This window comes from Bicyclus anynana, chromosome 1 (assembly GCF_947172395.1).
Source record: "Bicyclus anynana chromosome 1, ilBicAnyn1.1, whole genome shotgun sequence".
Taxonomy (NCBI): domain Eukaryota; kingdom Metazoa; phylum Arthropoda; class Insecta; order Lepidoptera; family Nymphalidae; genus Bicyclus; species Bicyclus anynana.
Window position 1 is genome coordinate 10,499,278 of NC_069083.1, and position 17,799 is coordinate 10,517,076.

The 17,799-nt window shown below is 35.6% G+C and overlaps 1 protein-coding gene across 1 annotated transcript; it reads right to left on the reverse strand.

Annotated features, from left to right (window-relative positions):
- Positions 1–9,272: 9,272 nt before the first annotated feature.
- Positions 9,273–16,782, reverse strand: LOC112051420 (general odorant-binding protein 83a). Its single transcript, XM_024090053.2, has 6 exons — positions 16,714–16,782; positions 11,735–11,810; positions 11,104–11,192; positions 10,408–10,510; positions 10,242–10,312; positions 9,273–9,367 (listed from the first exon to the last, which is right to left on the reverse strand). The coding sequence occupies exons 1-6, from the start codon at positions 16,780–16,782 to the stop codon at positions 9,350–9,352; spliced, it is 426 nt and encodes a 141-aa protein (XP_023945821.1). The 3' UTR covers positions 9,273–9,349.
- Between the last annotated feature and the right edge of the window lie 1,017 nt (positions 16,783–17,799).

Consider the following 17,799-nt stretch of genomic DNA (forward strand, 5'->3'; position numbering starts at 1 on the left):
AGCCCGGATTCCCACGAGAACGGGAACTATGAGGGTGAAACCGCGGGTCGTTGGCCAGTTTGAAATAAACCGCCTCGTCGGTCCAGTAGTAAGACTACGCGGATATAAATCACGAGTTCACACCGACGAATATTATTAGTTGACGACCTCTCTAGCGCAGTTTTTAGTCTTGTGGATCTCAACAAAGGGTTTGATTCCCAGCTCGTTTCAGTTTAGAAATTTATATTTTTTAAATTGGCTCACGTCAGCCCCTGCAGCTGAGTGGTACGTCGATTCTCTTCCTACGATCCCTAACGCTTCGAAAACTAAGAAAATGTATGGGAATGACATTGGTATCGACAGGTCATGTGATCAAGATCTGTCATTCATACATTTTTCTAGTTTTCAAAGTGTTTGCGATCGTTAAAAAAAATCGACGTGCCATTTGGCTACAGGGGCTGGTCTGGTGGTAAGTTGAGGTCGTGGCTAATTACCATCCTAGGCAAAGTCGTCCCGCCAAACGATTTAGCGTTCCGGTACGATACCTCGTAGAAAGAATATGGGTAGAATAAACTTGTAGCTTTTCCAAGTTAGTCCGCTTCCATCTTAGACTGCATTGACTTACCATCAGGTGAGATCATAGTCAACGGCTAACATATCATGAAATAAATAAATAAATAAACACAGACATGATGATTTGTAAGAATATAGGAGCTCATTTTTCAATTTTATGAACAAATGCCCGTCTGTTCATCTTCTTACAATTATAAAGAAAACCAAACCGAATTTCATCCGAAAATAGAATATCTATAACTTAAATAAGATATCAGTTAACGCATCGCCCCTTCACGCTTTCCATACAATATCACACGTCTACAACAAAATATAGATCATACGTATAACGTATCTTATTAAACTTGTTCAGACTGATATCTAGAATACGTAGTAGTCGAGTATTACTGGCGTAGCATTGGCAAACTGTATTCAGATCGCGAAAGTAATTTTAGAAGTGTTAATGCAAGGTGCGTTCTGCGCATACTCTTGCCGGCACCACCCGGCGGCGTATCACAGACTTTGTATCTTGTGTTCAATTTGCATATAAATTGTGTCTTCCGGTCAGACAGCCACCAAGATGACACACGTCCATAATATGTCCCCCAAGCAAAAGTTTATCACATCCCTATAATTGCATATATTATGCTGGCATAATTTCGTTGCTTGATCCGTCCAGCAATCCTTTTAACATAATAAGTTAAGTAAGAATTCTATACTAGGGCAAAGATATAATCGTATCGTATCGTTAGCAACTTATATTCGTCTCACTGCTGAGCTCGAGTCTCCTCTTAGAATGAGATATGGGAAGATATAATATCGAACGCGAATTTCATCAACTAGTAGTTAGGTATATCGCAAGATAGTTGTGTGCAATCAAAACGAGGTTTATAACACTGATCCATTTTTAATGCTATGATTTGAATATTTTAATGTATTTTTAAAAGTGTTCTAAACCATCAAAAAATATAACATTTTGTAACGTACGCTTATGTAGATATGTGTACCTATCGATTTTTTTTTATATAAAAACAGTTGAGTCAGGCATAAATATTTTTGTATACACATAAAGTTTTTCTTAGTATCATAAAATTATTATTGTCACCATTAATTAATAAAAGCCTATTTTAACGGGCCTTAATACAGGGCCAGGCCTCCCTCCTTAAGGAGAGGGGATATGGAGCTTAGACCCGCCATGCTGCTCCAATGCGGGTTGGGGTGATAATGTTAACTAACTCTTTGGTGATCATTGTCAGAAGTTAATAATGATAGCCCAGTGGATATGACTTCTGTCTCCGAATTCAGTGGGTGCGGGTTCAAATCCGGCCCGGGACATGCACCGCCAACTTTTCAGTTGTGTTCATTTTAAGAAATTAAATATTACATTTCTCAAACGGTGAATGAAAAACATTGTGAGGAAACCTGCATACCACATTTATTCTCTGCGTGTGTAAAGTCTGCCAATCCGCATTGGGCCAGCGTGGTGGACTATTGACCTAACCCCTCTCATTCTGAGAGAAGACTCAAGCTCAGCAGTGAGGCTGAGCTCGAGTTTTCTCTCAGAATGAGGATATGGGTTGATAATGAATAATAATAATGACTGGGAACAATGACGTGCTCTCGAAGGCACAGGGATGTAACACCAACAATTTACCATCGGAGAGCTCAGAAGCACCCGACCTAGGACTCGAACCCAGGACATCGTCATCCTAAACCACATACTCTAACCACTGGACCACTGCCTGCTACTTACAACTGTATTCACTATTAACAATTGAATAAAATAAAAAATCGAATTAGTTACCAATCACTTTAGTTTGGATAAGCACATAATATTAATTGCGCCGGCTCATCGCAAACATAAGCTAATGACGGTCATAAATCCATCTTTTATCGTTACCAAGTTAAATTAACACCTATATTAGTCTTCATCACCCTCGCCTCTAGCGGTGGCAATAAAACGATGAAAAGAACCTAATTTTTCAGCAAATCATCTCCGGCCCACATAGAGTCATCAATATTAATTTTGCGGCGCGCCTCTAAACAAACACCTTGCCGGAGTAGCACGGCGCTTCCTTTGTGGCAACTATGACGGGTGACTCGCCGATGCCGCAGGGGGCTAACTCAATTTATTTGGATAATTGGCTTGTTTCACGAGCGTGCTCTACACCTATAAATTGTTTCGCACCGCCGCTGTATGGATTACAGAAACGTCATAATTACCTTAATTTACTTTGTTATAACAATCCACGTTTATATGTTGATGAGCGCGCTGTAAATGTTTGCAAAACAAATCAATTACCCGTACGCAGGTATACAGATGTGATTGGTAATAATAAACTGTAGTTTGTTTCACATTTTAGCATGCATTCTCTAAATAAAGATATTATATACGGTCGCGAGATTTTACTCACAATTTAATGGGTTAATTTTGCGACAATATTCAATACTAATATTACTTTTATTGAGATAAAGTATGTAAGTCTATGACGTTGTAAGGAAAAATTGGATATATTGAACTGATTTTGATAATTATTTCAGCTATAGAAAGCTATACGTTATTTGTGAGTGTCAAAGTGTATTTATTTTAGCCCCGTATACCCACAATAATTGGAACTACGCGAGTGAAACCGCGCGGCGTCTGTTAGTAATTTCTATGAAACATATTTTATTCAAACAAAATAATAAAAACGTATCTGCAATTTCACTCCGATAATCCAAATTACTTGATATTGATCTAAAGGATTAAATTCCAATTCCCCAAATCTATCTTCAATAAATTGAATCGGGATATAATAGTGTATAATTTAAAGGAAGGTCCAGTGAGCCAATCGCTTCGAAGTGGTCTCCCGTCTCCGTGCTTGTGTAGCACCCCTATTTACATATAAATTATTTCACACATGTAGAAACGTAAGTTCAAAAGATATATTAATATAACCGAGGTTCGTAAAAAGATGATACGTTTTTACCCTACGATATACCCTACGATATAAAATACAAAAGTAAATCTAACGAAGATAACTTAATGAAAGCTTAAGAATCTATGGAGAATTTTAAAGGCAAGAGTCAAAAGAAAATCAGCTTCAAGTGTTCATCCATCAATTATTATTATTTATACTTAACGCTTAATATATAGATCTTCCAGACAAAGTCATTAAAATCTTTTCAGCCGTTTTAAAGATTAGCCTGAACAGACAGACACACAAAAAGTTAAGAATTGTGTTTTAGTATCGTGTAAATACGAAAAGCACTTATTTTGAAATCACCGATAAAACTACTTCAATTTTATTTTTGACTAGCAACGCCTTACAAATAATATAACTTTCAGTTGGTAAAAGCATTTTCAAAATCGTTTCAGTAGATTTCTTACAACTTCACTAAGTTTAGCTCTTTATAATATACATTGATGGAATGATGTTATAAAAACTAAACTTTATAAATACCACCATCAAATGATTTTAAGTTAGACGTGATCGACTCTACTCTGTAACTGTGGCATCGCAGACGGCCGAGTGGATCTATCTTATGCGGTTTGTTTTGTTTGAAAGAGTACCTTGGAGATGGTACTGAACCATGTCTGATGGGAATCGGTTAGAAATTTATAAGTGTTTTAAACCTTTTTGTTTGATCTTCACAGTAGCACTCACAAACCACAAACGCATAAGCTAACTCTTACTTCTTATATATATCCGTGGTAGCAGTTGCCTTAATGTTAAAAACCTTTACTGATAGACGAATAAAATTAAGCTCCTCTTATGCGTTTGAATAATGAACTGCTTTATGTAAACAACTAAAAATTTGTTTAATTTGCATATTTCATAATCGACAATATTTTTCTATTTTTGACTAAAATATATTCTGGGAAGTCAATTTTAATTTGAATATAGTGGTAATGTAACAGAACAAACGCGTTTGTGTATACACCGTAGGTTCGTTTCCTTCTCTATGTACGGTTTCGTTAAAGATCGTTCCTAATGTTTTATCCACTAATGCGGGCTACAGACGTTCAGTTTTATAAGTAAAATTATAATAGAACATTCGAACAGTTAAAACGTCCATGTGTAGGCAAAACTGATTAGATTTAGAATACTTAATAAATAATTTGCATGCCAAATTGGCAAGATACATTTACCATCTACATCTACCGACCAAATGTATATATATAATGCATGTATCAGCAAATAAATAAATTGATTGATTGATTGATTGAGAGTGTATCTGACAATCTACTCTTTAAATCTTATCGAGATATCCTTAGATAAAACTATGCAGTTAAAGTTAAATCTCTGTAACCCGCATAACTGTCTATCAACTGTTTGCTGTCAAACGCTTGTCTTAATACTTTACCACTATATCCAAAAATAAACAGAAGTCCAAAATAAGATAAACTATACCTTTAGAAAGTTCGCCGTTATATTGATATCGAATATAAGGCAATGTGGGATTAGTTCATCTGGTGCACGTACGCGGCGTGCAGCGTCGTTACGGAGGCTTGGCGCCAAATTGCCACATCTGCAGCTTTTTTTATTCTACGTTAGCTAGTTTTACACTACCTATCGGATATTGGTGTTATTTTAAGTTACCTAACATTGTAGTCCGGTCAAGTTAGCCTGAAAACTGGGTACCCCTACTGCACCCTAAGACGTTATATATGTACCATAACCTAATGATATTGGGAAAAGTCCGGATACTAGTAAATCTCATGTGTAAATTTTTTGTGCAATGTAAAAGTTTGTAAAAATGGATTTTTAAGATATCAAACGAAAAATATGGAAATCATGTACACACCTAACTGTAGCTACATAAATTGTCGTTCAACTTTTTTTGCCAACCTTCACAATTTTTGAAAAAAAATTGCTATTTATTAATTTGAAATATACTAGAACTGTATTAGTAAGAGCACATACTCATACGAGTAAATACATAACACACGCAAAATTTGGAGAATACAACTTTAGCTTTTATTAGCAACGCAAGCAGACATGCACACATTATTTGCAATTTGCATAGACTGCATTATACAACAAACAAAGTGAACAAAGCATCGATTTCAATAGTGAACCTATAAACCTACGTACAAATAATGCAATAGAGACGGCTTTTAACTTCACACAAGAAGTAAAATTACTAAACATTTCTAATGATATTGAATACTCTAAAGAATTATTTTATAAGAACAACTGTGGAGTTTATTGCCAGCTTTTATGATCAGAACGGTGGTAGTCACACTTAACATTTCAAAAGTCCTCTAAATAACCTGCTTGAAATAAACGAATTTTTGATTTATTGACTGTTTTTCATACGCATCGTCTATACGTATGGTCGCAGTCTGCACAAAATAAAGCAATATGAAATATTCAACAAAAAACGTTGAACAGAAAGAATACTCACCATACAGTTACAACATAGCCACTTCCTTTATAAAAGAGATAAATAAACGGAAGCGGAGAGACTCTCGCAAGGCATTGGCTCTATTGATAAAATGATTATTGAAACGAAGGCATTGGATTAGCTTACCCGGCGCACGTACGGCCGCGGCGTCCAGCCATCATTACGGCGGCTCCGCGCCAAATTGCGACATCCGCAGCCTTTGCTCGCTGCACTACCTCCCCGCTGGCTCTAACTGACCAATTCAGCTTTCGTCTTTATAATAAATGCCTTCCTACAAGCGCCAATATTGCTACCTCGGTAATTCGCAACTACACACCGAAATTACATAAAGTCATAACGCTTGCGGGGAATTAATTTTCATATTTTAAGCTACTGTTACACATGCTCATTTCAAGCACGAAAGCATGCTACTATTGAGCAGATGCTGCTTTCTTGCATGTATGCATATCGCAACATTGCTAATAATGAGCATGTTACTTGCTTGCTACTTAAAAATAGCATACTTATTGCTAGCAAATAAAAACTGATGATAAGCATGCTCGTATGGAGCATACCTAATAGCACGTTTTTAGCATGCTATTTTAGAGCATGTGTAATAGTACCCTTGGGAAAGCTTTTTGAACTGCCTGTCATAGCCAGACATACTTTATTTCCTTGCCATACAAGTGGCGTGAACAAGGGTTCCTACTTAGGCACCTATAAGTAGAAATTTTACAAAATCCATTAATAGTTCCTTCTCCGATGCAGGTTCGTAATGAGTCCTCAGGTATAGCAATGCATAATTAACATCAATATTACATCCCACAGGTAAGAACAGTAGCCATTTGTAAAGTTTTGATTGTTGTGGCTTTGGAAGGTAGGAAGTCTCAGAGGTCCAGAGTCGAGACCCACAACCGACGAAGTATTTTTTTTTTACACTTTCCTCGGCATAATTTAAGAAATTATGTCCTCGGTCACTTAGCTTCGTGGCAACCCTACATATAAAAACTAAGGGCAACATGATTTATGCTACATAATAGGCTAGTTGACACTTTTTTAAAAAAGGTTTTAAATTGTTCATTATCGTTTTACTAGAAAATTTATCAATTTTTCTGTAAAAGCTGTCAGAAGTTTGTCAGTTTATTTTTTCAGAACAGGCAAAATCTGCGTCACTAATACTTTTCATAATCCAACAAGATTACATATAAATAGGTAGGTCTGTAGGTACCCGTGCATGCGTTGCAGGTAAATACCTATCTTATGCTTGAAATCGTCAACCCTTCGTTACCCGCACGCTGCCAGGTCCTCAGCAACAAGCTACTGCTGTTTATTTTGCCGCAATGAATTATCTTGAAATATTTTCTTCGTTTTTTAATTTTGAATACATTTGAGTACAATTCTTTGTGGCGGTGCGCGCCCCTGGCAATCTCCAAATTGCCTCTTTATGTGCAGATGTTCCGACCCTCGGTTTTTCCGTCTTTTGAATGTCGTTTTGCTGTTAAATAACTGTATACTCCATTATTGTACTTTTGATCCTATAAAATTTACAAGGCATACTTATGTTAAATCAGTATTTCGGTAGGGTCTAGACATAAAGCGAGTACACAAAATAGCTGGGCGACAGAGATGCGCTTGGTGTTATTTTGAAGAGATAATTTCTTATGGGAGAGTAAGCCGCTTCGTAACGTAACGCGTTACGGCGCAACTCTGCCTGGATTACCTTTCTCTCACGTATATGGCAGCAGCTTTAAGCTATCACTTCTATCGAGTGTCTTTTATTTTACTGATGTTGATTTGCGTACAGCTTCTTACTAGTACTTTGTATAATTATTAATTATTATAATCCTACTAATATTATAAACGCGAAAGTAACCTTCGTTAACCTTTTAATTTTTTTCCTTTTCATACGTATATGTATGTAGGTAAATATATAAATGAAAAAAAATATATACCTTCTTGTAACATATGCTTAGCAAATATAATATTTTTTTTGTCACGAATCTGCAAAAATATCGACAAGTATGTACCTACATAAATTCAAGAAGCTTATTTATCAAATCATCTTCATTATCAAATTCTAATTCGTTTCTGAGATCTCAAAATATACGGTATACCTACGTATTGCTCGTTTAAATATTTACGTAATAATGTTTAAATGAATTGATTTTCAAAGAATTCGACATACTCCTAGAACTAATAATGAAACCATATTAAAGCTGTGAAAAAATTATAATAAATCAAGCCAGGCAATTATACCACATTTCTGTTCATCAAAAACGCCCGCAAAAATATACATTTGCTGATGACATTATAAGTACTTTCTATCAGGAAAAATGTCTACGTTTTAAATTAGTTCTTAACGAGAAAATTCCTTTGAATATCAGCCCACTAAAGATCACAATTACACGTTTTACAAGATTCGAACTCATTTATTTTTCCTTTAAGAAATTATTTTTGTGAAGGAAATTAATTTCGCGGTATTATACTTCTTTCAAAATGTGAATAAACTTGGAAAAGATTTCATAAAAAATAGACGAACCGAGAGCCCGCGGCTAATGCCAAATTACGTCGTTATTTACAAGTACTTTCTTCTTACCGGAAAGTAGAGATAATATTCTGTGGATGATATCTTTCTGCGAATATTAAACGCGATAAGCGACAACTGTTATTTTACAAACATTGCTGAACACAAAGTGAAAAATTAAATATATAAATTCACCGAAACCGCGCATTTTAGTGACCCATACAAGTACAACTATTGATATTCTTGCCGGCTCTTCTCACCAGAACCTGCCTTCCGAACCGTTGGTAATATCTTTACAAATGGTCGACCTTGACGTTTCAAAAGTGCTTGTAGTTGCACGCGTACTTTGTGATGGGAGGTTTCGGCCGTGGCTAGTTACCACCCAACCGACAAAGACGTACCGCCAAGCGATTTTGCGTTTTGGTATGATGTGGTGTAGAAACCGAAAGGGGTGTGTATTTTCATTCTTCTCTTAACAAGTTAGCCCTCTTCTATCTTTTATTGCATCATTACTTACCATCATGTGAGATTGTAGTCAAGGGCAACTTGTAAAGAATAACAAGGGATCGAATCCAGGATCTTATAAATCCACCGCGCATACCACTGCGCCACGGAGGCCGTACATTCAGACAAACAGTCGCGTTTAATATTAGTAAGAACTAGGAAGTAAGATTTGCGACAGTATCTCAACTGAAACTCAATATTCAATCCCCATGGATCGAAAATAAAGAATTCACTATTCCCTTTTGATCATAAAGTGCATTACCGTTATATATCTAATAGGCAGCCGATGCGGAGTTTCGTTTTGATTAATTAATGATACTTTGTAAAATAATAAAACACAGTAAACCATGCGAATATTTAATTCAAAACATATTTATTACTTGACGACTTCTCCCATAGTCAGCTAGCATTAGTAGAGTACTAAAATAAAAAGTAAAACTGGAAAAAGAAAAGGATTCATTTATTAACATTTTGATTAAAGCATAGTAGAAGCTTTTGAAGCACAGCAGAAAAAAATAAACACATATTTTTTAAAAAATAATATTGTATAACATTGCAGATGTAACATACTAGAATGCTCTTCTAATTCTACGGCAATATGGTCATGAAATCCACATGGAAATGTGGTATGAATCGACACCTTCGTGAGCTTAGACTCCGCGCCACGAAAGAAGTCCCGCGACTAAAAGCTGAACTAAAATTGACAGCGCCTTACACAAATGACAATCATCATCATCATTATCAACCCATATTCGGCTCACTACTGAGCTCGAGTCTCTTCTCAGAATGAGAGGGGTTAGACCTTAGTCCACCACGCTGGCCCAATGCTGATTGGCAGACTTCACATACACAGAGAATTAAGAAAATTCTGTGGTATGCAGGTTTCCTCACGATGTTTTTCCTGCATCGTTTGAGACACGTGATATTTAATTTCTTATAATGCACACAACTAAAAAATTTTGAGGTGTATACCCCGGGCCGCATTCGAACCCACACCCTCCGGAATCGGAGGTAGAGACAAATGACAATGAGCGCCATTAAGACGTTAGCGCCGCGTCTATGGGACTTGATTCGTGGCGCTGAGTATAGGTGTGTACATTTGAACTTTAAATATTCTTTAGAATTATGTACATTTGTTTTGTGTGTTTTTCTATAAGTTATAAGTTATACTAAATGGATTTGGATGAAATTTTGTGTTTTTACTGGTTCTCTGGCTGGTTTGAAAATACAATTCAATCCACTTCGTGATCGCGTTTTGCCAAAGTAACAGTAGAAATTCCGTATTTATTTATTTAAGTGACAAATGCCTTACATTTGGGTCGGCTGCGTATGAGCACTTGTGAACGTCAAATGCTCGTTGGCAGCTGTCTTTATCTGGGGTATCTATTAAAAAGGTGACATATAGTTTTCATTAACTTCAATTAATCGAAGAGACAATAATAATTTGTTTTTATGGAAGATTTTAGAAGTCAGCTCACCTAGATGTTTGCAAGCATTAATCATTTTACCGACTCGGTCGGTGTATTTCTCGGGAATCAAGCTAATCATCATGTCATAATCAACATTGCCATCATCATCAACCTGCAAATAAACACATTTAAGTTAAAAAAACAAATCATTAATATTTTCTAGAAGCAGACGGACCAAGCATATAATATCTCCTCCGAAAATTAGAAACGGTTGGTTAACACAAAAGTGAACAGGCATCTAAAAGGTGTACCAGCTTAGATGTCATCTGCACTTAGGTACTGTCAGGTGATTACGTGGTCAACGCAAGTATATTTCATACGTAAAAAAATATTAACATGACTTTAACATTTATCGTCAATGTTTTTGTTCTATTGGCAATCATGCCCATCAAAATTACATGGTAATAATACATTACCGTAGAAGCCTTTTCAAGCTCTATTAATACCCATAAACCATGAAACTGCAAAAAGTTGGTTATGGGCACGTATACCTAATGAAATACTTATGATACTAATACTGTTTCAGTTGACAAATTATGAACTGGATCTTTTTAAATTAGAACCCAATTATTTCTTTTTTAACTTTGCACCATTTTCGTACATTTTTTTACTACTTTAATGGCTAAGACTAGTTATTTATTTTCATAGTTATTATATCATTAATTCTACAAAGTAATAAGTACATTTGAAACGTATGTAACTTACAAGACTCCCTTCTTCCAGTAAACAAAACATGTAGCACTTCAATTTTGTGTCCTCCTTAAATATGCCGTTTTCGCAATTCGCTATGTCCTCTGGGGACAAATAAGGATAAAGACTTAACAAAAACAACTTCGTGTCATGATTTTTCTCTTTACAGGAACTGAAACTCACTAAATCCATTATGTCGCTCAATTTTAATAAACTAGGTAAACTATAATCTTTTGCCAGCAGCTTTTTTCAATCAATTCAGTTTCTTCGTTATCCGTTTGAGAGTATATTTTTCCGTTGTCCATGTATTAATATTTTTATTGGATGTAAAAATTGTGATACCAAGGACTAGATACAAAATTACGAATTAATATTATTGAAATTGAATCGAAGGCAGAGGTCATAGAGCTTAGCTTTTACACTCACACAGTTACAGAAGTGGCTTACGTTTGGAGTGAAAAATTGGTAGGTGTTGCGGGTCTATAGGTTATTAGTCGAAGCCTATAAGAGTTAATTTAAGAATCTCCTCCGTTTTTTCGTCGGTTGAAAAGAATACATAACTTTGACAGAGGCTTAGCCGTAGCGATATCGCAAGTGAATAAAGAACAAAGGTAACGGAAATGAAATTTTTCTTTTGCGAACTCACCCTCGGTTACTCCGGTTTTATCGACACACTCGTTGTGAACATGTTGTATTATTTCTTTGATTTCCTCGCTAAGTTCCTGAAACACAATTTTGTAACGCGAAATCAATTTTCAGTCGCCTTTAAAGATCTCAGTTGGATACAAAAAATATTTCAAAGGACGACCTTTGTGAACGAAAACGGTTTGTCAGTCGACTTTGGTTCAAAGCAAAATTAATCTATCTGCTTAGAATTATTAGGTTACCTAAAAACATTTACATTTTAGTCAACATTTTAGGTTCTATTTTATTACAATCTAGTTAGTAACTAGTTTGAAACAAAATTAATAAATTTGACTAGTTACTTATTAGTAATTTGTCATTGTAGTAACCCGAAACTAAATTAATTATATTAAAAGATCTACCACAACCTAATAGCCTCATATATCCAATCGTTAGCTTACGCGATTTCGGATCATGAAGTCTTAGGTTCGAGCTTTGGATCCTACTAAGAATTATTGGATTTTATTTCTTTTATGAAGTACTCAGTAGCAATCCGGTTTTAAGGAAACTTGGTTGTTACACTCCCGTGCCTCGTAGAGTAGGTATACGTGCAATCGTCGTCTTGTTTTGTACATATGTTTTCTGAGTCGTCGTTCTCGATCATTTGACGGTGATCGTACAGAGTCAAAGCCAACCCGCACTGAAGCAACTTGGTGGGTCAAAGCTCTAAAACTCCATTTCTATAATGAGAGAGACTCCTGCAGTCCACCACGCTGGCCCAATGCGAATTGGCAGACTTCACACACGCAAATAATTAAGAAAATTCTCAGGTGTGCACTTTTCCTAACGATGTTTATCCTTTACCGTTTGAGATACATATTTAATTTCTTAAAATGCAAACAACTGAAAAGTTGACCCGGACCGGATTCGAACCCACACCCTCCGGAATCGGAGTATGACCTCTGCCTCCGATTCCGGACCCGATTCCACTGGGCTATCACGGCTCTATTTAGATCGCCGATATACAAATATTTAGTGTTTACTTATATTATATACTAGCGGACGCCCGCGACTTCGTCCGCGTAAAAATTGATGTAAACTTATCTACCTCTACCTTACCCTGCTCGTAAACCTACCCAACCCTACCCTACTCTACCACTACCTTACTCCTACCCTACCGCTAACGCTAACCCTACCCTCCCCCCACCTTACCCCTACCCTAACCCTACCCGTAACCTATCCATACCCTATCCTACCCTACCTCTAATCTACCCCTACCCTACCCCTACCTTACTCCTACCCTAACCCTACCCTACCCGTACCCTACCTCTACCCTTACTTACCCTACCCTACCCCTATCCTACTCCTCCCCTACTTTTTAGTTATTAGGTAGGTAGTTAGAGTTACTAGGTAAGGATACATTAAATGAAGTAGACCTGACAGATCTCAGTATAGGGGATATCCCTACCTATCCTATCCCTACCCTCAGCGAAATTGGTCCAGCTTTTTGTGCGTGTTGCAATGACCAAAAGTATATAATTCTTTAATAATATCCCAAGCGACTTCTATGCTTATACTATAAAGAGGTAAAGTTTGTGTGGTTGTCGGGGGTAATCTCTGGATCTACTGGACCGATTTGGAAAATTCTTTTACCAATAGAAAGCTAAATTATTTGCGAGTGTCATAGGCTATGTTTGGTCCTCATATTCACACGGGAACGGGAACTACGTAATTGAAACCGCGGGGCGTCATATAGCGGCATTTCTGCGACTTTCAGAAATTTTGTATTATCTCCGAAAGTATATAACTAATTAACATACTGTAAAGATCAAATCTTATCTCTATAATATCCTTGTGATTATTAAATAATTTATTTTGATAAGGATTTAAGTTTAGTTGTGTAGAAAATGACGTAAACCTTAGTTTAAAATTTAAATAATTTATTAAAGTACTAAAAGTACTATATCTGCTAAAATATAAAAGATAGATATATGGTCAGACTTTTTTGTAGAACTTTTAAAGGTTCAAAAAGCCTCCATACATTTATTTCAGTTATACGCAATGGTTGAGGCAGCGCATGCGAATAAGTAAGTTTTTCAGTCTTACCTGTAAGAGAAAACCCGCGATAACTCAGCAGTTAAATATGATAGAAATATGAAATATAGCCTATAGCACTCCCCGATAACGTAGCAATCTACTGGTGAAAGAATTTTTAAAATCGGACCAGTAGTTCCGAAGATTACCCCATTTCAAAGAATTGTTACAAACTTACAAACTTACAAACTTACAAACTTTACCTCTTTATAATATTAGTATAGATTTATGTAGGTATGTATAGTTTTTACACTTCCTAAACACACTCTCGACACACTCGACATTGAAGACAATATTTAGGTATTATGTGTTTCAATAACTTTCGTTGTTTAATAAGCGACTAAATGAAATTAAGGCAATGATGCACATTTGTCCGCCACAGTTTTAATGCGATAATGCTCTATCTTTAGTATAAAAAATCATTGATCACACTCAATTAATTCACTAGCGTTATGAACTCACTATAACACACGTATGACAAACCTGTTGTTTGTTACATTCAGGTAGCTAGTTACGTACATAATAAATTCAATATGTTATTACATATTTGCCTACGTCTGAACATCTCGCAAAAAGGTATACAAATAAGCTTAGATACGTTTACGCATTACTAATGTAGTTTCATTACACAGTCTCTTAGAGATACTCGTATCTATTCTACATACGTTCCCTTTGTGAACACAGCGCAAAGAAGTCACTTCAATATTAAAAAATGACATAACATTCTCAAAGAAAATTATAAGTCAGGATTCCACGGGGACCAACCCAATGCACATCAAGTTGAACCTTCACGTTAAATATTAATTTAAGCAGCTCGGCGTCGTATCCGTTTCCTACATTTTGTCTCCTTTTACTTATCACATCCTATAAAATATTATTATTTTCTCTTCATTTTGACTATTTTGTTTGATATCGGTTTAATATTATGTTCAGGTTTATTACTTTACATTATTTTAGTTTTGCTTTTTTATAATTACGGTACAGTGTACGGTACGGCCTTTACTTCAATTCCAGGCAGGAACCATTTTTTTTTATTTCATATAGGTACGCAGGAGATATATTAATTCAAGGTGTATTCTAATCCCTTACACTCATAGTCTGATGAGATGGTACCGAAACAGCCGGTGAGAGATCAGGCGCATGACCGACGGCTTTAATGTTTTTCGAATAATATGAGTACCCTGACAGTCTGTATGACGTTCATAATATGTACCTACTATTATCGTGTATCGCGGCAAACTTTCAAGAGGGAAACGAATTGTCACCCGCACCATCCTACATACTAAACGAACTGTAAGAACCTGCACCACCGACTTCCCCAATTAAGTTTGATATACTTCTTTAACAATGAGCCCAGTAACTTAACCAGTAATTTTTCTTGGCCAGTAATACTATTCTGCAAAAATCTATCTACATATATATATTTTTATAACTCGACAAGTTGACAATATGAGTTTCAAATTCGTCTTTCTCTCTCTCTCTCTCTCTCTCTCTCTCTCCGTATTAACACGATATCTAGGTACTATGAAAAGAGAGTGATAGAGTCGAATTCAAGTATTCAGAATTTAATAGTATGAATGAATGAATGAATGAAATATACTTTATTGTACACCAAAAATAATAATAACAGGCAAGAAATTAACTTAAAAACTAATGTACAATTGACGGCCTTATCGCTAATGAGCGATCTCTTCCAGACAACCAATCGAAAAAAAGAGAAAATAAATACAAGGAATAATGCATAATGACGGGTGTACACATAAAAAGAAAAGTAGAAGATACATTACACTTAGATAATAATATATTAAATCAAAATCAATATATTTGTATACATATATATTAACACATACGAATATACATACATACCTACCAACAATTACATATATTCCTACATAAATAAGGATACATACAAATAAATAATAAAATAGTAGATACAGACGATGATTTTTATCGCTGAAATATGCAAAAAGAAGAAGTTCTACAATGACTCTGCAAATGAAACCTACGCGTCCTTGTATTATGTTCGGAGACGACGTTGAGCAATAGTCGTCTGCATTCTCGGAACATCACTTATCTATCAGAGGAGCATATAATAAACTAAAACGTGCACAGCGAACATGAGAAATTGAGTTCACATAATCGCTTGGGAGACATTCAAAATGAAATTATCGATTTGTTTTTTTGACTTATCATTAAAAAAATCATCTTGCTCTACAAACTCATTTCCGTTTTATGAATACGCTCGCAGCGTCGCGAATAGTTTTGCTGTTTTAATTAGTGACCTAACCTACCTAGAAAAAAGGTATCCCGCCAAAAAGCTTTTCTTTGTTGTTGTTTTTGTTTTGTGCAATAAAGTATAAATAAATAAATAAATAAAATAGTAGTTTATTTTATTAAGCTATAATAAACTACTTGCACAAAATGAGAAATTTGTACAGGTAGTTTATTTTTGTAAATGTATTTATTAAGAAAATATGAAGATTAGTAGAATGAGTGCAAATGATGAAGCGTCCTCAAATCCTATCGGTATTTTTTAAGCAAATTACGGATGTTTGCACGTACTTACGATCAAATTTCTTTTCATGACTATCAAAGTCATTAAAATTATTTAGTCAGGTGAAGGTAAATAAATTTAGATTTAAAGCTACATTTTATTTTTATATCTCTAATTAACTGGGCAGATTTTCTTAATTGGTCAGGTCTGGCTGGTGAGAGGCTTCGGCAAAAGCGATTTAGCGTTCCGGTGCGATGTCGTGTAAAAATCGAAAGGGATGTGGATTTTCGTACTCCTCCTAACAAGTTAGCCCACTTCCATCTTAGACTGCATCATCAGTTACCTTAAGGTGAGTTTGTAGTCAAGGGCTAACTTGTAAAGAATAAAAAAAAATAAAAATAAACATAACTCACCGGCTTTTCTTTCGCTCCGTGACCAAACGAAACGAGGAACAGAAACACAAGCAGCGCCGCAGATGTCATAGCGGCGTCTATATTCCTTTGTTTCTCTGCTCTGAGACCGAATCCATTTATTTATACCACTTTATAATCATTAAATAGCGCTTCACCAATCTATACTTACGTTGCATTGCTAATTAACACATCAACGCCATAGAATTCAGTTGCAAAGGTGCAATCAAGAGGCGAAAACTTCCCGCAGCGTGAATGAATAAGCAACTAACCGTCGTTAAGCGTGCAACTGGTAATTAACTAGTTAGTCTGTTGTGTTGTTGAGGACTTTTCTTCATCATGTTTATAAGTTTTTCTATTGATGTAGTTCTGCAATGAATTTCGGTTTACTTTTTGCTACTTAGCGATAAGTGAACCACTTCAATATTTAGTTATGGTACTTAACTAAAATAGCCGAGTTTACCTGCGTAGGTAATCTATTTAGTGCTTATTTATCTTTAACAAAATAATTGAAGTATATCAGTTCAATCTCAAGCAAACAAGTGTAATTCAAGCGTACTTAGTTTATAAAATAATCAAAATGGATTTTTAACGTAGGTACTAACGTTCCTGGGCATTCTCAAAAGCATTAGTCCGTGCTCAAAAGCAAAGTCATATACCCTTAACCTAAAAAGGAATGATAACAATGGAAAAAGCAAGAGACCATATATCTACCTACCTGTGAAAATGTATTTAACATGGCTAAAACTAAAGGAATCACCCCAAAACTAAAAAGACTGTTATTAAATTGTTCGTACGCAAATTCAGAAGGAACAAACGTGTTTTGCGTCAGGGTCTCTATTGTGTTCCACAATAATTATAAAATTAACGTCAAAATATGCGGCGTTCACCCGCCGACCACAATAAGCCAAAGGATATCAGTCCTAATGATTATTAATGGTCCGAAGACAACTTGTAAAATCACGCTGTGCTTACCTACTTCGAATACCACCCCGCTATAAAGTGTTCACAAATTACATTACAGATTTTAGAACAGTTTGCTTTTTGTAGCTATTATATACATAGGTAGAAAGTGAATAAAGTTACTAT